The sequence below is a fragment of the Actinia tenebrosa genome, unplaced genomic scaffold (genome assembly GCF_029948245.1).
Source record: "Actinia tenebrosa isolate PJP-AT-01 unplaced genomic scaffold, QUT_ActTen_1.0 PGA_scaffold13__45_contigs__length_12533684, whole genome shotgun sequence".
NCBI classification, from domain to species: Eukaryota; Metazoa; Cnidaria; class Anthozoa; order Actiniaria; family Actiniidae; genus Actinia; species Actinia tenebrosa.
In genome coordinates, this window is record NW_028292573.1 from 7,884,226 (window position 1) to 7,908,826 (window position 24,601).

General features: G+C 38.7%; 1 protein-coding gene across 1 annotated transcript; it reads left to right on the forward strand.

Annotated features, from left to right (window-relative positions):
* On the forward strand, positions 1–22,454 carry LOC116287372 (uncharacterized). The gene is made up of 16 exons (XM_089028740.1): positions 1–433; positions 581–893; positions 2,492–2,726; positions 4,564–4,828; positions 6,126–6,304; positions 7,226–7,294; positions 7,750–8,091; positions 8,371–8,637; positions 10,957–11,373; positions 11,868–12,077; positions 13,940–14,356; positions 15,751–16,170; positions 16,419–16,760; positions 18,183–18,524; positions 18,804–19,220; positions 19,691–22,454. The coding sequence occupies exons 1-16, from the start codon at positions 238–240 to the stop codon at positions 19,958–19,960; spliced, it is 4,701 nt and encodes a 1,566-aa protein (XP_088884866.1). The 5' UTR covers positions 1–237; the 3' UTR covers positions 19,961–22,454.
* Positions 22,455–24,601: the final 2,147 nt, after the last annotated feature.

Here is a 24,601-nt window from a genome sequence, read left to right on the forward strand (position 1 = left end):
CGGTAGGTTCTTCCTCCCACTCGTGTGTTCACGTCGTTTGAGCTTCAACTCAAGAGAATTTCAAAGCGGATTTTAGCTGAATTTATCAGGCTAAAACCGCCAAAAAAAATCTAAAAAACACCACAAAAACTACCAAAAAAATCACAAAAGGTTTAAAACAGTCTTTGGAATTGTCCAAGACCAAAAAAAAGAGAGCTTTTTCCTCACGAAAACGAAGAATATTCAAGACGAGTCAAGATGAATCCCTCGGCCGGTCCTAACTACCCAATGGCGTCTCTATACGTTGGAGATTTAGCTCCTGATGTTACTGAAGCTATGCTTTACGAGAAGTTCAGCACTTCTGGTCCTGTTCTATCTATCCGTGTTTGTCGTGATCTAGTAACGAGAAGATCTTTGGGCTATGCGTACGTAAACTTCCAACAACCAGCCAACGGTAAGTCGTTCTTCTCAACATTCAATGGCGTAGTAAAAAATCGAGTTTCTGTCTCAAATACGAAGCTAAATATTCCTTTAATACCTACTTTTACCCATGATATCCTTTATTTATATATTAATAGTCGTAGTTGGTGTGTTTTTATAGCGGAGAGAGCTCTAGATACGATGAACTTCGATCCAATCAAGGGAAGACCATGTCGTATCATGTGGCAGCAGCGAGATCCTTCCCTTAGAAAGTCAGGCGTTGGCAATATTTTTATCAAGAACTTAGACAAGAGTATTGACAACAAGTCCCTTTACGATACCTTTAGTGCCTTTGGAAACATTCTTTCCTGTAAGATTGCAGTCGATGATCTTGGGAACCCCAAAGGCTATGGCTTTGTTCATTTTGAGAAGGGAGAGGATGCAGACAAGGCTATACTTAAGGTGGATGGAAAATTGTTGAACGATAAGAAAGTGTGAGTATACTCTCTAAGTAACACTAAACAATTAATACAAGTCTTGTTATTGCTTTGGAATGCTTAGCTGCGTTCTCAAAAGAGTTGGGTTGAAAACGTTTGCCTTTAACGAACAAATGAACAACCATCTTTGAGATTGATAGAAATAAGTTGTATGCCAACATTTAAGGGGAATTTTACTGTTTAATCTCTCTTTTGTTCATTTTACTTTTCATTTCCTCTTGTATTCTGTTCAAACAAGAGGATCTCCACTATCTGGAATAGGAAGACCACCTTACCAAGCAATAGACCAATCCTGGCTATGCTTGAGTGCCCACGGGTGGCGTAGCGGAGTGAGCGCTCGCCTCTCATCAATGTGATCTGAGTTCAAGTTCACCCGGGTCCGGTGTTGTATATGAGTAGAGTCGTTTGTTGGTTTTCTCCTTTCCTTCGAGGGTTTTCCGTGTTCTCCAGTTTTCCTCCCTCCGCAAAAATCCACTCCTAAATTCCAATTCGATCACAGAATGAGGGCCACAGGTTTGTTAGCTACTGGCTATTAAGTGCTACCCTCATTAAAAAAGGACAGTTTTTTTGCCCGCCAAAATGATGAGTAGTTTTCCCAACAGAATACAAAATGTCCGACCAACGAACTTGAATTGATGAGAGTTTTCGGTATTTAATCAATTGTATTCTTAATTTTCCTTTAAAATACAGATATTTACGATTTCCCACAATTAGTGTCTGTTCCATGCTGTATATCAAAAACACATATTCGCTTGTCCGACGTAGTGACAGTATCTAGGGGGGACATGAATCATTGCAGAATCAGTGTATTCTGGAACTAGATTTTGAATTCCTTGAAGATTTCCTATTCATTAACTGTGATTGACTCTTGGTCATACAACATCCATGCTACACTAGATAACCCATGGAACATTTGAATATTCTGTGCACTCAACTCGTGTGTTTTATATGGAGGGAAGAAAACCAGAGAAAAATCTTCATGTGTGAAAAAGACCATCAAATGAACTTAACTTGTGTGCTAACTTTGAAGAGACTTAAATGTGGGCCCCTTGCGAAAGTATGAGACCTTAATATAAAGACCACTTATGCTACCCTAGATCAATTCTGCTACCATACAACACCGATGCTACACTAGAACACCCATCTTACTTTAAACTACCCAAACCACCCTACACCAACCATGTTATCCTAGACCTAATCACTATATATCCAACACGTCGCATGATTTATATACTTGTAAACCATTACATTTAGTTATACTACACATACAGCATAACACAAAACTAACATACATATATGACTCTTTCTACCACCTCTTTCTCTTTTACTCTGACAAAGGACTAGCGTCCGAAAACGTTTTTTCATCTTTTCACAGTGTATAATTTACCTTTTTATCATTACTGTTTCATTAGAAACACCGACGCAGCTCACTCTAGTTTTTAGCTAGTTATCTCTTCTAACATACATATATGTAAACCTTGGGGGTATGCTCAAACGGAAGTAAAAATGCTGCGCAAGTCTCAATAAACCATAAATTTCCGATTTTGTTTTGTTTTGTCTTGCCTAACGATACCGTATGAATGTTTTTTTCTCAGATTCGTAGGACGTTGGATGTCAAAGAAAGAACGTGCTGAAAAAATTGGTAACCAGCCCAAAAAATTCACCAATGTTTACCTGAAGAACTTTGGTGAAGAACTGACTGAAGAGAGACTGAAGGATATGTGTGCTGATGCCGGCACGATCATAAGTTTGAAGCTTATGACTGATGATATAGGAAAACCTAAGGGCTTTGGATTTATCAGTTTTGAAACTCCTGAAGAAGCTGAGAAAGTAAGTATGGCTTTGTTTTTAGTGCATGCACCATTAATTCCTGGTCATAAGCCTTGGGTTTTTACTCATTTCAAAGAGGTTTTTGATGTGCTTGTAACTGGACAAAAAGAGTTTTGCATTTAGGGGTAATAGAGCGTTTTCACTCACGTAACAAGGCGACCATACCAAGCAATACACCTAGATCCAAAATGCCGCACGGCGGGTTGAAAAAGAGGCAATCAGGGCCAAATTTACAGTATTTTCTTATAAACTGATGCTGTAAAATTTTCTCTATCCTAAATGTAAGAAGAAAAGAAAGACAAAACAAGTGTATACTTTGCATTGACACCATATTATTTCTTTGCATTTGGCCCTGGATGCCTTGTTTTCATCTATCACTCACAGCCGTGTGCCATTTTAGGTGTATAGAAACTTTCTGCACAATTTTTGTATAAAAATAAATTCAATTTGTTCAATTCCCCGAAGATACAAAATGTATCGTTTTGGTACCCCTACATGGTTGCTGTGACGTCCAGTGATCAGGTTTAAAATTTTATGAATGTGACTATGGCCCCAAATTTTAATTAATCATGAGCCATTGCTGAGTGCAATGGGCCATGGCCAATTTATCATGGGCCAGAATTATATAAAAATTTAAAGCACCATATAGCACTTAAATGATTATGACTCCCCATTTCTGAAATAATCATGAAGATATAGAAATATAGATAAGTTATAGTGCTTGGGAACGAGGTTGTTCCGGGCGAAAGCCCTTGGAATTAAATTCGGAAAAATTAATTTCCGACCTCGCTATTTCACCCCGACCTGCTCTCAGTCTGACCACTAGCTCAGCTGGTAGAGCATCGGTAGTACAATTCTGAAGGTTGTGGGCTCGATTCCCAGCGAGGTTGGAAATTAATTTTTCCGAATTTAATTCCAAGGGCTTTTGCCCAGAATAACCTCGTTCCCAAGCACTATAACTTATCTATATTTTTATATCTTCATGTATTTCATAAGTGCTACGCTGGCCCACAGTATTCTCATCTAAAATAATCATATAATTGAATTACGTGTCTTTTATTTTTATAATAAAAAATAATATAATCATTATTTGTACAAAACACAACATCTTACTTTGATGGTCAGTTGTAGCCTTGTGGCGTACCATCGACGATGTCTTAAACGTTTCACAACCAGTAGTAAACGAGTTTATCTTTACATTCTTTATACACTCTGTGCAAAACATTTTTTTATCGTCATACTTCAGCCATGGCCAAATTTTTAACCATCTTTATATTTTCGAATCTTGGATTTCGAATCGTCAGTGTTTAATGTAGGACCTTTGTCTTGCTGTATTAGGCTCGTTCACTGCTGAATTAATATCTTCAACGGACCCTATTTTTATTTTTTTCTTTACCACTCAATCTTTTATGTGTCAACAATGTCATGGACATGTAACACAAGAGGCAGGCTCCTAACTGGATGAATATTTGCATTACACACTAGAGGCTAAAATTGACTATTTTACAGTATTTGCAGCTTGGTAGCATCTTCCAACAACTTGAGATTCTATAAAATGAAAATTATTTATTGTGCATATAAATCAAAGATTATACTTATTCAATTGTCTTACGATCATGGCAGTTAGTTGGACCACAACGTTTCGACTGCTACTACGAAAAAAACTTGTCAAAGCTAATTGTTCCTGCTAGTCTTCATCAGGTGATGGTGTAGACTGAAAGGTGCTCTTCTTATATACCGTCAGTCTGGCTTCCTTTGAGATTCTTCTGTTTCATTGCTTGTACTATTATTGCTTCACGTTTCTAATTGCATAACCCTTTGCATTGCATTCTTACAGGCTGTGGAACTCCTCAACAATGTAGACATAAATGGGCGCAGGTTGTATGCTGGTCGTGCCAAAAAGAAGGCTGAAAGAGCAGCTGAAGTGAAAGCTGAATTTGAGAAGAAAAGACAAGAGCGTATGAGCCGTTTCCAGGGTGTCAATCTCTACATCAAAAATCTTGATGACCCGATAGATGATGTGCAGCTCAGAGAGGAGTTTGCTGCTTATGGCACAATCTCTAGTGCCAAGGTCATGAGAGATGAAAAAGGAAACTCAAAAGGTATTAAGAAATTTCTTGGACACTATTTCATCTCTGTAAATATTCCCTGATATTCAATTCGCCTTCAGCGAATAATTGCCCTATTTCACTATGACGTCACATCAAAACAATCTATTGTTTAAATGCAAAGGATCATGGTCGTCGGAGGGGGTCAAATCAACGCAAATTCACCGAAAATTGTTCTAAAACCCGCATCAATCCACGAAGAGAAGTAGAATAGTCAGCAAACACTAGAATATTTTTTAGTACATATTAACACATATTATATCTGAAAACCAGGCCATTTTAGATTAAACTGTTTCACTAGGAGCAAATTTTGTTGAATTTTCTATTGGATTTGGCAATTCTAACCCCCACATAAACAAGCAGTGACGTCATAGTGAAATAGGGACAATTGTTTTAGTATAAATACACAGGTGATCTTTCAAAAAAAAGAAGATAAAAGACATTTTTTCCGGTAACAGCAACGAAGCGGCTGGCTGCCATTTTGGATTATCACTGGAGGTGTTTATCGTGTGATAGTGTAAGTTTCTTGACCAATCAGCCTGCGCAATTTTCAATAATCACCTGTGTATTTTTACTGTTCCATCGACCCTATGTAATACACCATAGAAGAGATACATTTCTGGATTCATTATAGCCAACATTAGACATATCATAAATAATAAGTAGTTCGACAATATTTCAGTGCTCTAGCACAAATGCTTGAAAAGGTAATGCATTTATTAGAAGGCTTGGCATGAGAAAATAAATTTTTGCGTGCACATCTACGTTCCTCGTAACTCCATAGATATTTGCCTTATTACCTTGAAACTGAGGACATTAAATGTAAATTTGTCTTTCTTTGTGTGATAAAATAATTCTTCAAGTAAGTGAGCATATTATTCAACAATAATAATGGGGAGTTCTCATGTAGTAAGTACATTTCAGTGCATTTTCAGGACTTTAGGGGCTGCATATTAAGGTGCTATTAACAGCCGTGCAGCTTTTGATATTGAATGAATTGTTAGTATATTATTATTGTACCTCCAAATTGGAATAATCTGTTGATCAGGATACAATCCCCTACACTTACACAAATAATTCAAGAGGTTCTTTTATGTCCCCCATTTATAGGTTAAAGGAAGGGTTGGGAGACAGGGCCTATGGTTTTAAGTCCTTATCTAAGATGGTCATTATTGCCTAAGGTCTATATTTTTAGCTTTCCTATTTGTCATCTTAAATAGCCCAGTTGCAAGAGACAGGAGATGCTATGCTTCAATAACCGCCTCTTAAAATTCCATCTTGTGTTTTTCAGGTTTTGGTTTTGTGTGCTTTTCATCACCCGAGGAGGCAACAAAGGCAGTGACAGAAATGAATGGACGGATCCTCATTTCCAAGCCCTTGTATGTTGCTCTGGCACAACGTAAAGAGGAGCGCAAAGCACAGCTGGCTGCTCAGCACATGCAGCGCATCTCTGGGTTGAGAATGCACCAGGTATGTTTTATTTTGAAAAAAATTATTTTATTCAACAGTTGTAACAGAAAAATTGGGCAATACATTGCCACCAATCAGAAAATATAAAGGTACCTTCATATTCTCTGATTGGCGGCAATGTATTGCCCTATAGAAATAGATAAAAATAAATTGACTTTATTTAACGAGGGTGACATACATTACTGGTAACCCAGTAGTTTCCATTATGGCCCTCCTACAATTAATAAACTGAAAATGAAATGATCAAAGAAACAAGAATCCCAACTGGCAAGGAGGCAAACCAGTTGGCTATTTACAAGCATGGTCTAGAAACTGAATCTGAACTAATCAGAAATCAGGACAAATACAGTCTCAGCTAGTGGCCACAGCAGGGCTCGAACCCGGCATCACCAGATTGCAAGACCAACACCATGACCACTGATTTGACTGGCTTATAGTACATAATAATGTTCATATATATTCCTTATATTATTTACTGGCGTATAGTACATAATATATTAATATTAATTAATTAATATATATAATACTGGCTTATAGTACTTAATAATGTTCATATATATTCATTATATTATTTACTGGTGTATAGTACATAATATATTAATATTAATTAATTTATATATATATATAATACTGGCTTATAGTACATAATAATGTTCATATATGTTCAGTATATTATTTACTGGTGTATAGTACGTAATATATTAATATTAATTAATTAATATATATAATACTGGCTTATAGTACATAATAATGTTCATATATATTCATTATATTATTTACTGGTGTATAGTACATAATATATTAATATTAATTAATATATATTATACTGGTGTATAGTACATAATGATGTTCTTATATGTTCAGTATATTATCATGGAGTTTAAGAGTTACAATGTTTATTATTTTTCAATCTTATTCTAGGCTGCCGGACAACAAGTTGGACAGGTGTTCCCTCAAGCTGGAGGCTTTTACATGCCTCAAATGCAACCGGTATGTTGGGCTAGTACTGGTGTTAAAACTACAGTACAATTTATAGGGTTTTTAAAGCTAATTTATACCTCTAGAACATCTACCTAGTTGAAGAGAGACTTATAGGTCAATATATCTAGTACTTTAGTCTTATTACCATTGTTGTTGAAGTGCAATGCTTGCAGGGCTTACTGCAGTTTTCGATATTCAAGGAACTCAGTAGTTACAAGCTGCAAGCTGGAATTTTTTTGAATTCATTGGATACCTTTTTATGTTGTTGACTGGCGGCAGCTGAAAAACTAGTTCAACAACAAGCTGTTGGAATGTCTGAGTTTCGCTCATTGGCAAACAAAGCATCAAACTTTGAGGGTCGCACTTCAAGAATGATCGTAGTAATTTATTTTAATATTAAGCCATAAGAGCAATAATATTATGATACAATGTACTTAGAAATAAACAATTATTTTACTTTAAAGGGTCAGGGTCCTTTCTTTGGACCACAGATGCCACAAGTCCGCCCTCGCTGGAACATGCAACAACCACAACAACAGATGCGACCTGGTGTACCAAACATGCCCAGTGCAGGGCAGGTACCCAGAGCTCGTGGTGTGCGTCAAGTTGTACCAAGGGGAGCGGGTCCACAGTCAGGTGTCCCTCAAGGCATGCAAGGTGGCGGACAACGCATGCCCAATGTGCAGATGTCCCAGCAGCCCCAGAGAGTACCAGGTGGACAAAGTCAAGTCAGACCTAGCTATAAGTTCTCTCAGACTGTGCGCAACCAACCTTCTGCAGATGCACAGCAAGGCCTTCAAGTTTCAGTATGTACACTGAATATTGCATAGCAATAGATGTAATTCGTCTCGATGTAATATTTTTTCCATTGGAAGATCATGTGTCCTTCTCTTGAGAATAAGATTCTGTTACACTTGCTGGGTTACACTTGACATCAAGAATGTCCATTAACTGGGGTCAATAGGTTTTTTTAATCACCTGATAAAATCTTTGTCTAGTTTGTTTATTTATTTATCTATCAATTTATTATTTTTTTAATTGATTGATTTATTAATTATTAGTAATATCCCTGTGTTATTGTGTAGGGCCAAGAGCCTCTTCTCCCAAGTGTCCTGGCACAAGCAACTCCCCAAGAACAGAAACAGATGTTAGGTGAACGTCTGTTCCCCCTGATCCAAAACACCCACCCAGACCTGGCTGGTAAGATCACTGGCATGTTGCTAGAGATTGACAACACTGAGCTCTTGCACATGTTAGAATCTCATGAAGCCCTGCAAGCCAAGGTTGAAGAAGCAGTAGGTGTCCTCAAGGCACATCATGCTAAAGATACCTTGGCTCAAGAAGGACAGAACTGAAGATGAACAAGAACGATGATAGAGATAGACCAAACAAGTGGGACATGGATGTGACTTATTATGTTAGTATTTACTTTTACCGGATGTGACAATTTGTTCAAGTTCAAATAAAGTTCTCTTTAAAACTGGGACCTCTTGTGATTCTATATAAGATCACTCTACCGCATTGCACGAGACCTAAACTGGGCTAGACTGCATGGAGCAACTTCAGAATACCCGGCCAAGCACTTCATTTTAGTATAAATCAAGTGCTTTGAAAACGATGCAATAGAGTGCAAAGAATTAATCTGTGAAACACTAATTACTAAATAGTACAAAATAGTGCTAATTAAACAATAGGAAACGATGGAATTTGCATGAACCCTCAGAATATATTAGTACATAATATTACATATTATATCTGAAAACCAGGCCATTTTAGATTAAACTGTTTCGTTAGGATCAAATTTCGTTGAATTTTCTAATGGATTTGGCGATTCTATCCCCCACATAAACAAGCAGTGACGTCATAGTGAAATAGGACAATTCAAAATATAACCACACAGAGTAAAAGAAGTGTTATTTCTCAGTGATCAGGTAAAATTTCGAGGCTTCATTTCACGTTTCAATGATTTTATTGAATTTTTTTGAAGAATCCCCATACATTTCCTTATAACATGACACCACAGAAACCAAGCTTGGGCTACCTGTGATTTTACAAATTTCAATTTTTATTTCGGTCTTCCTGTGTGATTTAACATGGCATGCAAAGGGTCAATTTTATTCTTTAGTAAGAATTTCGGTTTATTTCTCACTATTCTCTCAAAATGTTCAACAACTACAAAAGAGAAATGCCACTTCCAACAGCTTTAAAAGCATAGTTCCGGTATGTACACTGAATATTGCATAGAAATAGACGTAATTCGTCTCGGTATAACGGTTTTCCTCTTTGAAGACCTGACTTGAAAATACTTTACTTCTTGATATAAGACTACGTGAAATGGCACTATTCCGTAATAAAGTTTAAGGTTGGGTTTTTATTGAGTTTGGGTAGAGATTAGGGTTAGGGTTTAAAGACTTTATAATCGATACTTAATAATCAAATAATGCCATTTCAAAATAAGATTATTGTTCGAATCGTATCTATACTCATTCAGTCTTCTCAACTGTTCAACAAAAAATGATACTCTAGGGAATGACATGTGGTGTGAAAACTTTGCACTACAATGATTTAGCTCTATTGCCTGGGGGGGTACTCCCCTATATTTGCTATACAGGTACGTGCCGCCAAACAGGGTATGGTTTTCAGCGATTTCTATCAACTTATAAAATCTTTGACTCTCATTTTTGTTTTACTTCAAATGGTACTGGTCTGAAACACTGACAACCATGTTTGTTAACCAGAAAGAATTCTATCGACGACTTCTAAGGATGCAGAGAAATTAAGTCGCAATCAGAATTTTTTTCAACTTGGCATGGACATACCCCAACATATTCTTGTTCAAAAAATGAAATAAAAAATGGGGGTCACCAAATTCGTTTCTTTGCTAAACGCTGAAGAAATATAGTATTCATCGAGGGGAAAAGGAGCGCTACAGAGTACTGCACATAGCAAAACTACAGTTTATCATGCACAGAAACTCCAGCCTCGGCTAGGAACTATTATTTGTGGTCACTGAATGGAACTGTAAAAAGGAATAGTGATCAAAGAAATGTTTCGAAAAAAAGTCAAAAAAATCAGAGAAATGTAGAAAACAAATTAATGGCCATCAAATGTTACTTTCTTTAACATTTCTAAATTAAAAGCATGGAAGTAAGAGTTAGTGAAGAGGATTTATCACAACGCATGCCCAGTGACAGTGCAGATGTCCCAGCAGCCTCAGAGAGTACCAGGCGGATCAAGCCAACTCAGACCTAGCTATAAGTTCTCTCAGACTGTGTGCTTCCAGCCTTCTGCAGATGCACAGCAGGGCATTCAAGTTACGGTATGTACACTGAATATTGCATAGCAATAGATGTAATTCATCTCAGTGTGATATTTTCCCATTGGAAGATCACGTGTCCTTCTCTTGAGAATAAGATTCTTTGTTTGAATTGTATCCATATTCATGTGTCTTCTCAAGTGCAACTGTTAAACAAAGACATGGTAGTCTAGGGTTTGACACCAGGTCTGAAATGGAAAAAAAAATACAACATTTATTTATTTATTTGTTTGCTTATTTATTCATTTTTTACTTATTTGTTTGTTTATTTGTTTGTTTGTTTATTTATTTATTGGTATTTTTAATCAATTTATTTATCAATTATTACTACTAATATTCCTGTGTTATTGCGTAGGGCCAACAGCCTCTTCTCCCAAGTGTCCTGGCACAAGCAACTCCCCAAGAACAGAAACAGATGTTAGGTGAACGTCTGTTCCCCCTGATCCAAAACACCCACCCAGACCTGGCTGGTAAAATCACTGGCATGTTGCTAAAGATTGACAACACTGGGCTCTTGCACATGTTAGAGTCTCATGAAGTGCTGCAAGCCAAGGTTGAAGAAGCAGTAGATACCCTCAAGGCACATCATGCTAAAGATACAGATGTCCTTCAAGGCATGCAGGGGGGTGGACAACGCATGCCAAATGTGCAAATGTCCCAGCAGCCTCAGAGAGTACCAGATGGATCATGCCAAGTCAGACCTAGCTACAAGTTCTCTCAGGCTGTACGCAGCCAGCCTTCTGCAGATGCACAGCAAGGCATCCAAGCTCTGGTATGTACACTGAATATTGCATAGCAATAGACGTAATTCGTCTCAGTGTAATATTTTCCCATTGGAAGATCACGTGTCCTTCTCTTGAGAATAAGATTCTTTGTTTGAGTTGTATATAAATATTCATGTATCTTCTCATATACAACCGTTAAACAAAAAAATAATGATACTAAAGAGAATGACATGTGGTCTGAAATTGGAAAGCATTGCACCACAAGGAACAAGGTCTATTGCTGGGTTACACAAGGTCATTTCCTGTCCCATGCGGAATGTTCATCAGCTGAATCCAGTCTGGTTGACAGCACATGGTGGTCAGTGTTTGAACAGCATTTGGAACAGATAATAAGATTCAAAGACTTTTATCAGCTGATTGAAACTCAGCAATACTATTTTTTTATCACCTGATAAAATCTTTGACTTTCATTTGTTTATTGGTTTATTTATTAATCAATTTATTATTTTATTATTACTAATATTCCTGTGTTATTGTGTAGGGCCAAGAGCCTCTTCTCCCAAGTGTCCTGGCACAAGCAACTCCCCAAGAACAGAAACAGGTGTTAGGACAACGCATGCTCAATGAGCAGATGTCCCACCAGCCTCAAAGAGTACCAGGAGGATTGAGCCAAGTCAGACCTAGCTACAAGTTCTCTCAGACTGTGCACAATGAGCCTTCTGCAGATGCACAGCAGGGCATTCAAGTTCCGGTATGTACACTGAAGATTGCTCAGCAATAGACCTAATTCATCTCAGCATAATATTTTACCGTTGGAAGATCACATGCCCTTCTCTTGAGAATAGATTCTTTGTTTGAATTGTATCCATATTCATGTGTCTTCTTCTCATGTGCAACCGTTCAACAAAAAATGATACTCAAGGGAATTATATGGTCTGAAATGGGAAAGCAGCACCACAAGGTCTATTGCTGGGTTACACGAGGTCATTTCCTGTCCCATGCGGAATGTTCATCAGCTGAATCCGGTTTGGTTGACAGCACATGGTGGTCAGTGTTTAACCACCAGTTGGAGCAGATAATAAGATTCAAAGACTTTTATCAGCTGATTGAAACTCAGCAATTTCTGGGTTTTTTTCTTCACCTAATAAAATCTTTCTTTTTGGGGAAACACGGGTGGCGTAGCGATGTGAGCGCTCTCCTCTCACCAATGCGACCTGAGTTCAAGTCCAGCCGGGCTCAGTGTCGTATATGAATAGAGTTGTTTGTTGGTTCTCTCCTGTGTAGTATATGAGTAGAGTTGTTTGTTGGTTCTCTCCTGTGTAGTATGTGAGTAGAGTTGTTTGTTGGTTCTCTCCTGTGTAGTATATGAGTAGAGTTGTTTGTTGGTTCTCTCCTGTGTAGTATGTGAGTAGAGTTGTTTGTTGGTTCTCTCCTGTGTAGTATGTGAGTAGAGTTGTTTGTTGGTTCTCTCCTGTGTAGTATGTAAGTAGAGTTGTTTGTTGGTTTTCTCCTGTGTAGTATGTGAGTAGAGTTGTTTGTTGGTTCTCTCCTGTGTAGTATGTGAGTAGAGTTGTTTGTTGGTTCTCTCCTGTGTAGTATGTGAGTAGAGTTGTTTGTTGGTTCTCTCCTGTGTAGTGTGTGAGTAGAGTTGTTTGTTGGTTCTCTCCTGTGTAGTATGTGAGTAGAGTTGCTTGTTGGTTCTCTCCTGTGTAGTATGTGAGTAGAGTTGTTTGTTGGTTCTCTCCTGTGTAGTATATGAGTAAAGTTGTTTGTTGGTTCTCTCCGGTGTAGTATGTGAGTAGAGTTGTTTGTTGGTTCTCTCCTGTGTAGTATATGAGTAGAGTTGTTTGTTGGTTCTCTCCTGTGTAGTATGTGAGTAAAGTTGTTTGTTGGTTCTCTCCTGTGTAGTATATGAGTAGAGTTGTTTGTTGGTTCTCTCCGGTGTAGTATGTGAGTAGAGTTGTTTGTTGGTTCTCTCCTGTGTAGTATGTGAGTAGAGTTGTTTGTTGGTTCTCTCCTGTGAAGTATGTGAGTAGAGTTGTTTGTTGGTTCTCCCCTGTGTAGTATATGAGTAGAGTTGTTTGTTGGTTCTCTCTGGTGTAGTATGTGAGTAGAGTTGTTTGTTGGTTCTCTCCTGTGTAGTATATGAGTAGAGTTGTTTGTTGGTTCTCTCCTGTGTAGTATGTGAGTAGAGTTGTTTGTTGGTTCTCTCCTGTGTAGTATATGAGTAGAGTTGTTTGTTGGTTCTCTCCGGTGTAGTATGTGAGTAGAGTTGTTTGTTGGTTCTCTCCTGTGTAGTATATGAGTAGAGTTGTTTGTTGGTTCTCTCCTGTGTAGTATATGAGTAGAGTTGTTTGTTGGTTCTCTCCTGTGCTTCGAGGGTTTTCCAGGTTTTCCGGTTTTCCTCCCTCCCCAAAAATCAACTCCTAAATTCCAATTCGATCACGGAATAAGGGCCACAGGTTTGTTAGCCACTGGCTATTAAGTGCTACCCTCGTAAAAAAAGGACTTTATTTATTTTATTCTATTATTTTGACTCTCATTTGTTTATTGGTTTAATTATTAATCAATTTATTATTTTATCATTACTAATATTCCTGTGTTATTGTGTAGGGCCAAGAGCCTCTTCTCCCAAGTGTCCTGGCAGAAGCAACTCCCCTAGAACAGAAACAGATGTTAGGTGAACGTCTGTTCCCCCTGATCCAAAACACCCACCCAGACCTGGCTGGTGAAATCACTGGCATGTTGCTAGAGATTGACAACACTGAGCTCTTACACATGTTAGAGTCTCATGAAGCCCTGCAAGCCAAGGTTGAAGAAATAGTAGGTGTCCTCAAGGCACATCATGCTAAAGATACAGATGTCCTTCAAGGCATGCAAGGGGGTGGACAATGCATGCCAGATAAGCAAATGTCCCAGCAGCCTCGGAGAGTATCAGGCGGACCAAGCCAAGTCAGACCTAGCTACAAGTTCTCTCAGGCTGTGCACAACCAGCCTTCAGCAAATGCACAGCAAGGCATCCAAGTTCCAGTATGTACACTTAATATTGCATAGCAATAGTCGTAACTCGAAGATCATGGGTCCTTCTCTTGAGAATAAGATACTTTGTTTGAGTTGTACCCATATTCATGTGTCTTCTCAAGTACAACTGTTCAACAAAAAATGATACTAAAGAGAATGACATGTGGTGTGAAATGGAAAAGCATTGCACCACAAGGAACAAGATCTATTGCTGGGTTTCACTTGATGTCATCAGCTGAATCCAGTTTGGTTGACAGCACATGGTGATCAGTCTTTAACCACCAGTTGGAGCAGATAATAAGATTCAAAGACTTTTATCAGCTGATTGAAACTCAGCAATTTCTGGGTTTTTTTCTTCACCTGATAAAATCTTTCTTTTTGGGAAGCACGGGTGGCGTAGCGATGTGAGCACTCGCCTCTCACCAATGCGACCTGAGTTCGAGTCCCGCCGGGCTCAGTGTTGTATATGAATAGAGTTGTTTGTTGGTTCTCTCCTGTGTAGTATATGAGTAGAGTTGTTTGTTGGTTCTCTCCTGTGTCGTTTGTGAGTAGAGTTGTTTGTTGGTTCTCTCCGGTGTGGTATGTGAGTAGAGTTGTTTGTTGGTTCTCTCCTGTGTAGTATGTGAGTAGAGTTGTTTGTTGGTTCTCTCCTGTGTAGTATGTGAGTAGAGTTGTTTGTTGGTTCTCTCCTGTGTAGTATGTGAGTAGAGTTGTTTGTTGGTTCTCTCCTGTGTAGTATGTGAGTAGAGTTGTTTGTTAGTTCTCTCCTGTGTCGTATGTAAGTAGAGTTGTTTGTTGGTTCTCTCCTGTGTCGTATGTGAGTAGAGTTGTTTGTTGGTTCTCTCCTGTGTAGTATGTGAGTAGGGTTGTTTGTTGGTTCTCTCCTGTGTAGTATGTGAGTAGAGTTGCTTGTTGGTTCTCTCCTGTGTAGTATGTGAGTAGAGTTGCTTGTTGGTTCTCTGCTGTGTAGTATATGAGTAGAGTTGTTTGTTGGTTCTCTCCTGTGTAGTATGTGAGTAGAGTTGTTTGTTGATTCTCTCCAGTGTAGTATGTGAGTAGAGTTGTTTGTTGGTTCTCTCCTGTGTAGTATATGAGTAGAGTTGTTTGTTGGTTCTTTCCTGTGTAGTATGTGAGTAGAGTTGTTTGTTGGTTCTCTCCTGTGCTTCGAGGGTTTTCCAGGTTTTCCGGTTTTCCTCCCTCCCCAAAAATCAACTCCTAAATTCCAATTCGATCATGGAATGAGGGCCACAGGTTTGTTAGACACTGGCTATTAAGTGCTACCCTCGTAAAAAAAAGGACTTTATTTATTTTATTCTATTATTTTGACTCTCATTTGTTTATTGGTTTAATTATTAATCAATTTATTATTTTATTATTACTAATATTTCTGTGTTATTGTGTAGGGCGAACAGCCTCTTCTCCCAAGTGTTCTGGCACAAGCAACTCCCCAAGAACAGAAACAGATGTTAGGTGAACGTCTGTTCCCCCTGATCCAAAACACCCACCCAGACCTGGCTGGTAAAATCACTGGCATGTTGCTAGAGATCGACAACACTGAGCTCTTACACATGTTAGAGTCTCATGAAGCCCTGCAAGCCAAGGTTGAAGAAGCAGTAGGTGTCCTCAAGGCCCATCATGCTAAAGATACAGATGTCCTTCAAGGTATGCAAGGGGGTGGACAACACATGCCAAATGTGCAGATGTCCCAGCAGCCTCAGAGAGTAGACAAAGGCAGACCAAGCCAAGTCAGACCTTGCTATAAGTTTTCTCAAACTGTGTGCAACCAGCCTTCTGAAGATGCACAGCAGGGCATCCCAGTTCTGGTATGTACACTGAATATTGCATAGCAATAGACCTAATTCTTCTCAGTGTAGTATTTTCCCATTGGAAGATCACGTGTCCTTCTCTTGAGAATAGATTCTTTGTTTGAATTTTATCCATATTTGTTTAGTCTTCTCATGCACAATAGTTAAACACAGAAATGACAAGGCCTTACCAAGGGGGGTTTAAAGTTCCCATGTTTCCCAGTATGGAAATGTGCTTAGAAATAAATATATATTTTACTTTAAAGGGTCAGAGTCCATTCTTTGGACCACAGATGCCACAAGTCCGCCCACGCTGGAACATGCAACAACCTCAACAACAGATGCGACCTGGTGTACCAAACATGCCCAGTGCAGGGCAGGTACCCAGAGCTCGTGGTGTGCGTCAAGTTGTACCAAGGGGAGTGGGTCCACAGTCAGGTGTCCCTCAAGGCATGCAAGGTGGCGGACAACGCATGCCCAATGTGCAGATGTCCCAGCAGCCCCAGAGAGTACCAGGTGGACAAAGTCAAGTCAGACCTAGCTATAAGTTCTCTCAGACTGTGCGCAACCAACCTTCTGCACATGCACAGCAAGGCATTCAAGTTCTGGTATGTACACTGAATATTGCATTTATTACAAGACCAAATTATTTGATTCCATAAACCTGACTCACTAGCTGTAAAAAGTTCTTTCTGTTCCCCTGTTTCAGACCACATGTCATTCCTTTGAAAGAAAGGGTTAGTACTGAGAAACAAAGAAATAATACTCAAGGGAATGACATTTAGGTGATAATAGTGTTTCAGTGGATTGGAGCTGTTACTGTAATAATCCAATAGTGTTTGTTTTGTCTAGTAGGTAGGTTCATAAATAAATAAATTAACTTTGTTTATAGAGGATAACACTTGACAGTAATTCAACTGATAAACTTGTGGTCCTCTGTTAATGTCTCTAGTTAATTAGGAACGGGATCGCCATTAATATGATCATCCAAGCCACATGAAGGTCTAACCATTTGCAGATGTAATTACAAAGGCAGCACCTTCTCCTCAGTTATTTTAAGACCCTGAGTGTTGGTCTGACCGAGGCTTAAACAACGCCCTTCCGCACAACAGACCGACACTCTTACCAACTGAGCTAGCCAGGTGGCGGTTCATTAGTTGCTTGTTAGTTTTTCTCCTGTGTTTCGAGGGTTTTTCACATTGTTGATGGGAGGATATAGCTTGGAGAATGCTGAATTAAAGCAAATGTATAGTAATATAAAAGCTAATGTTGGCAAAAATACCATAAATTGGCTGCTTGTTTTGAGAACACTAATAGTAGATTAAAGTGGTGTTAGAAAACTCATTAATAATTCATGAAGGAAAGACAATAGAAATCATGACCATGAAGGAAGTTTTATATCTGATATAGATTCGTCTTCATTTGCATAAACTTTAACTTGGATTTTCTCTATCAAACTTGGTTCATTTCGTAAAGAATTCTGTACAATATGAGAACATACATCATGAGTTTTCGAAGATGTTTAATAAACTCGCAGATCGTGTTTTAACGGGTCTAAAACCACTCGGCTACACCTCATGTTTTACCCGATAAAACACTCCTGCTCATTTATTAAACACTACATAAAAAAGTATTGCAAAAATATTTTTCAGAGAATTCATACTTTTAAGGTTTACCCATGACCAACTTTAAAAAGATTTTAGGTCACTTTATAATTCAAAAAGGTTGAAAAAAATGCAGCATATGCATGAGGAAATTTTGAGGGAAATGTTGAACTGAATTAAAGATTTTAGAGGATTAGAGGATTAAAATCTATTTATTCAGTCTAGAATCTCCCTAAAAATATTGTTTTTTTATTTTGGTTCTTTGAATGACAGTCATTGAAATACTATTTGGTGAAGGACACATCAAAATTTGAGGGTCACACTTCAAGACTAATAATTGTAGTAATTTATTTTATTATTAAGTCATCAGAGCAATAATATTATAATGCAATGTGCGTAGAAATAAACAATTATTTTACTTTAAAGGGTCAGGGTCCATTCTTTGGACCACAGATGCCACAAGTCCGCCCTCGCTGGAACATGCAACAACCACAACAACAGATGCGACCTGGTGTACCAAACATGCCCAGTGCAGGGCAGGTACCCAGAGCTCGTGGTGTGCGTCAAGTTGTACCAAGGGGAGTGGGTCCACAGTCAGGTGTCCCTCAAGGCATGCAGGGTGGCGGACAACGCATGCCCAATGTGCAGATGTCCCAGCCGCCCCAGAGAGTACCAGGTGGACAAAGTCAAGTCAGACCTAGCTATAAGTTCTCTCAGACTGTGTGCAACCAACCTTCTGCACATGCACAGCAAGGCCTTCAAGTTTCAGTATGTACACTGAATATTGCATAGCAATAGATGTAATTCGTCTCGATGTAATATTTTTTCCATTAGAAGATCATGTGTCCTTCTCTTGAGAATAAGATTCTGTTACACTTGCTGGGTTACACTTGACATCAAGAATGTCCATTAACTGGGGTCAATAGGTTATTTTAATCACCTGATAAAATCTTTGTCTAGTTTGTTTATTTATTTATCTATCAATTTATTATTTTTTTAATTGATTGATTTATTAATTATTAGTAATATCCCTGTGTTATTGTGTAGGGCCAAGAGCCTCTTCTCCCAAGTGTCCTGGCACAAGCAACTCCCCAAGAACAGAAACAGATGTTAGGTGAACGTCTGTTCCCCCTGATCCAAAACACCCACCCAGACCTGGCTGGTGAAATCACTGGCATGTTGCTAGAGATTGACAACACTGAGCTCTTGCACATGTTAGAATCTCATGAAGCCCTGCAAGCCAAGGTTGAAGAAGCAGTAGGTGTCCTCAAGGCACATCATGCTAAAGATACAGATGTCCTTCAAGGCATGCAGGGGGGTGGACAACGCATGCCAAATGTGCAAATGTCCCAGCAGCCTCAGAGAGTACCAGATGGATCATGCCAAGTCAGACCTAGCTACAAGTTTTCTCAGACTCTGCGCAACCAGCCTTCTGCAGATGCACAGCAGAGCATTCAAGTTCTGGTATGTACACTGAATATTGCATAACAATAGTCCTAACTCGAAGATCATGAGTCCTTCTCTTGAGAATAAGATACTTTGTTTGAGTGGTATCCATATTCATGTATCTTCTCATGTACAACCGTTAAACAAAAAAATAATGATACTCCAGAGAATGACGTGTAGTCTGAAATGGGAAAGCATTGCACCACAAGGAACAAGATCTATTGCTGGGTTTCAATTGACGTCATTACCTTCTCATGCGGAATGTTCATCAGCTGAATCCGGTTTGGTTGACAGCACATGGTGGTCAGTCTTTAACCACCAGTTGGAGCAGATAATAAGATTCAAAGACTTTTATCAGCTGATTGAGACTCAGCAATACTATTTTTTTTTATCACCTGATAAAATCTTTGACTCTCATTTGTTTATTGGTTTAATTATTAATCGATTTATTATTTTATCATTACTAATATTCCTGTGTTATTGTGTAGGGCCAAGAGCCTCTTCTCCCAAGTGTCCTGGCACAAGCAACTCCCCAAGAACAGAAACAGATGTTAGGTGAACGTCTGTTCCCCCTGATCCAAAACACCCACCCAGACCTGGCTGGTAAAATCACTGGCATGTTGCTAGAGATTGACAACAATGAGCTCTTGCACATGTTAGAGTCTCATGAAGCCCTGCAAGCCAAGGTTGAAGAAGCAGTAGGTGTCCTCAAGGCCCATCATGCTAAAGATACCTTTGCTCAAGAAAGACAGAACTGAAGATGAACAAGAACGATGATAGAGATAGACCAAGCAAGGTTCTCTTGCGATTCTTTATAAGTTCACTGGCTACTCGCATTGTATGTAACCTGGACTGCGCTAGGCTGCGTAACGAGTTCTACCTAGTTCCCCTCCCCAGTGCGCCGCTACGCAGTCTAGAACTGAGCCCAAGCTGTTGCGCTCAACAACTTTGTAGAATTTGTCAAACGCAATGCTGCGTTTAGCCTGCGTCACATCCGGAATTTTCTTCGTATTTACGAAGAAAATTCCGGATGTGACGCAGGCTATGCTGCGTTCAAAACCAAATACATTTGCACAGAAAATGAATACCAATATATTATACAGTCAATGTCATTAACGTTGTCCACCGAAAAAAGACATGACACATTTACACATTTAGACTAAAAGATACATCACGTGTTTCATTATGTATTCTTTGCCTTGTGTGCGTCAACCTGAACTTTAAATGTAAAATTCAACTCGTGAATCGAAAATCCAGAATGCCCTGACCATTTAGTGAGGATTTAAGATGGAGAATGGTATTTCAGCGTTTGTTTTATGCCAGAACCTTCGAGTAAACACTTGATATTTCTAAATGTCTAAATGTCTAAATGGCTAAATGTCTAAAATGGCTAAATGTCTAAATGTCTAGAGGTCTAGAGGTCTAAATGTCTTTCTTTGGTGGACAACGTTAATGACATTGACTGTATATAGGCTTCAAGCATGATGGCGATTTATAACATTCTCAAAGGAGTTCTAACTTTTTTATATGAAAAGTCTAACTATTTTATATGAAAATGCATTTTGAAAAGGATTGTGGTAGTTTGCATATGAAGAGACCTTAGAGTCGGAGATATGACGTGTCACGTTTGTTTGGAAACAGATTACTACTTGATAAATGTCGTCTATCGTTGGTAAACCATTAATCCAATATTGCTACACACTCTTAAAAGTGTCAAATTCAAGCGTGTAGATGCAGATTTTTAGTTCGATTCAGTATGAGTTCGTGAAGCTAAAGTATCAGTTTTTGTCGAAATATAAGTGGAAATCATGCCTTTTCTTCATTCATCTGAGGAGAAAAAACCATTGATAAATTCTACGTTAAAGAAAGAAGATTATAAAACGTTTGAAAAAGGACAACGACTTGAACAGACAAATGTTGAGGAAGAACCAGAAGGAACTATGGAATCAAAAGTTGAGCTAGCAATGCCTGGAGAAAAAGCTAAGGAAAAATATCGATATTCATCTGCAACGAAAATAAGAAATATAACAGACAGCGACCAAGAAGGTATTTCACAACAAAAACCAAAAGTTCCGACATTTTCGTACTCGAAATTTAAGTCGTCAAAGAAAGGTAGTTCTCTTATTGCGTGGTGGAGAGAGCTTGGTCGATGGTCGCCGGCAAAAAGAGAGGTGTTCAGGGCACTACTTCTCTTCAAATGATGGTAAAATTATAAGTTTCAAGTTTTGTTTTTGCAACACAGTGAATGCGTTATTTTGGTCACGTAATCTGTATGGTCGAATGCTGTTACTCGGAGGTCAAATAAAATTTTAAGCGCATTTTCAACATTTAAAAAAAGCTTTAGTTTGAATTTTATTCTATTTAGAATGTTTATGGTAAGACATGCCGTAACATTGAAATGGCTTCCCATAAGAATGGTTATCGTATGAGTGGGAAACACGGTACTGACTTACAGCACGTACGCGGTACGACATGACGTAACATTGAAATGGCTTCCCATAAGAATGTTTATAGTATGAGTGGGAAACACGGTACTTACTTACAGCACGTACTCGGTACGACATGACGTAACATTGAAATGGCTTCCCATAAGAATGGTTATCGTATGAGTGGGAAACATACACTACTGACTTACAGTACCTACACGGTACGACATGCCGTGACATCGAAATGGCTTCCCATAAGAATGGTTATCGTATGAGTGGGAAACGTATGGTACTGACCTACAGCACGTACACGGTACAACATGACGTAACATTGAAATGACTTCCCATAATGGTTATCGTATGAGTGGACAACATATGGAACTGACTTACAGCACGTACCTGGTACGACATGCCGTAACATTGAAATGGCTTCCCATAATGGTTATCGTATGAGTCGACAACATATGGTACTGACTTACAGCACGTACACGGTACGACATGCCGTGATATCGAAATGGCCTCCCATAAGAATGGTTATCGTATGAGTGGGAATGCGAGAATGATAATAATTCAATACTCCCATTTCGAGTTCGCCTTTGCTCAGTCCTAGCCTCGATTGTGTACAAATGTGTACTTTTCTTTTATTAAGGTCTATTGTATAGTAAGGAATGTACGTACTATGGAACAATACGAGTTGATTAAGGTGGCTAAAATTAGTAACGGAAAGCTCCGACCAATAGCATTCAAAGCGCGCTAAAACAGACTTCTTCTCTTTGTAGCCATTTGATTGTTAAATATAAATTGGTCAATTGATTGAAGTTTAAAATATTGGGTGTGGCATGTCGATCGTCCTTATTATGCAAAAGTTATGGGGAATTCCCGAAAAACAGTTTTTCGGGTCGGTCTCAAAAAATCCCCCATGGATTTTGTCCAAACTTAAGGATGTTGTATTTTGAGTCATGCCCTTGCTGATGAGTGAGTTTCAAGGAATCATATCCAGCCGTTTTAGAATTATACACCGTGAAAAGATGAAAAAACTTACTGACGTTTCGGACGCTGGCCCTTCGTCGGAGTAAAAGAGAAAGAAGTGATAGAAAGGAGCGTATATATGATAGAATAAGACAAAAGAAACCAATGAGAGCAAGGTAGGCAAGGAAACAAAAACAAACAATCAAAAGACAAAAGAAAAGGTTAGTTGAAAATAAAGCGTTCATTAATCCCGTTGGGACTAAGCGTGCCCAATAGGTGAATAAGCCGCATTTCTTTGGTCTTGCGACAATCATTGTTGCCGTTAAGCAAAGAAAGACCGAAAACAATGAAGTCAGAAAGAGAATGGTTAGCTAGATTAAAATGGCGAGAAACTGGTTTGGTGGGATCGTTATTGCGAATATCATAAAGATGATTGCAAATGCGATCACCAAGACGGCGGCCAGTCTCGCCCACATACAAAAGATTACAGCGGGTACATTTAATACAATGTACAACATTAGAAGTGGTACAAACAAAATGGTCAGTGATTTTAACAGTTGATTTAGGACCGACAACAGAAATGTGAGAGGCTATGTGAGGACAAGTATAACAACGTTTACGAGAACAGCGAAAAGTACCAGGTTCTTTGTTAGAGGGAAGAACTCCCTTGACCAAGAAAGAACGGAGATTACGATCACGTTTATAGGAACGTGATAAACGTGATCGTAATCTCCGTTCTTTCTTGGTCAAGGGAGTTCTTCCCTCTAACAAAGAACCTGGTACTTTTCGCTGTTCTCGTAAACGTTGTTATACTTGTCCTCACATAGCCTCTCACATTTCTGTTGTCGGTCCTAAATCAACTGTTAAAATCACTGACCATTTTGTTTGTACCACTTCTAATGTTGTACATTGTATTAAATGTACCCGCTGTAATCTTTTGTATGTGGGCGAGACTGGCCGCCGTCTTGGTGATCGCATTTGCAATCATCTTTATGATATTCGCAATAACGATCCCACCAAACCAGTTTCTCGCCATTTTAATCTAGCTAACCATTCTCTTTCTGACTTCATTGTTTTCGGTCTTTCTTTGCTTAACGGCAACAATGATTGTCGCAAGACCAAAGAAATGCGGCTTATTCACCTATTGGGCACGCTTAGTCCCAACGGGATTAATGAACGCTTTATTTTCAACTAACCTTTTCTTTTGTCTTTTGATTGTTTGTTTTTGTTTCCTTGCCTACCTTGCTCTCATTGGTTTCTTTTGTCTTATTCTATCATATATACGCTCCTTTCTATCACTTCTTTCTCTTTTACTCCGACGAAGGACCAGCGTCCGAAACGTCAGTAAGTTTTTTCATCTTTTCACGGTGTATAATTTACCTTTTTATCATTACTGTTTCATTAGAAACACCGACGCAGCTCACACTAGTTTTTAGCTAGTTATATCGTTTTAGAATTATGAAGCCCCAAAGTTGGTTGTTGATTTTTAAAATTCATTTCCGAGAGAGCTCTAAAACAAGATCTGTTCAATATTTCGTCCTGGAATTTCCCATGAGAAATTTTAAATATGTTCTTTTTTATGGTGTTGAGTTTCGAGGCATTTGCTTATATCTATTTGAAACTACAGTTCGGCAAATGTAGAGCATTTCCATAACAACATTCTCCGCATCTATAAGATTTTAGTTAATTCATATTCCTCGGGAACGCCTCCATAGATTTTTGTAAGAATTTCGGCACATGAGATACAATATATATACAACAAAATGCTACCATGTAGTATGATTAGTAAGGAAGAGCAACAAAGAAAGAACCAACACATAGCAAAAAGCAAAAACATTTTTTGCGTCTTGGAAGCGAAATTTGTTTCACAATCAGCAATGTTTCGCATGTGGCTAAACTGGGAAACAGTGAGGAAACCTGCCCGCAATACATGTTTCCTCGTTTAGCCAGGGTCTAAGGCTGAGCAAAGAGAACTCGAAACTGGAGTATTCTATATAGTGCTTT

Excerpts from the sequence above, each read along its gene's own strand:
- LOC116287372 (XM_089028740.1), top strand. The coding sequence starts at position 238 with ATGAATCCCTCGGCCGGTCCTAACTACCCAATGGCGTCTCTATACGTT. Across the intron at positions 894-2,491 it reads TTGTTGAACGATAAGAAAGT|ATTCGTAGGACGTTGGATGT; the intron begins GTGAGTATACTC and ends TTTTTTTCTCAG. Across the intron at positions 2,727-4,563 it reads CTCCTGAAGAAGCTGAGAAA|GCTGTGGAACTCCTCAACAA; the intron begins GTAAGTATGGCT and ends GCATTCTTACAG.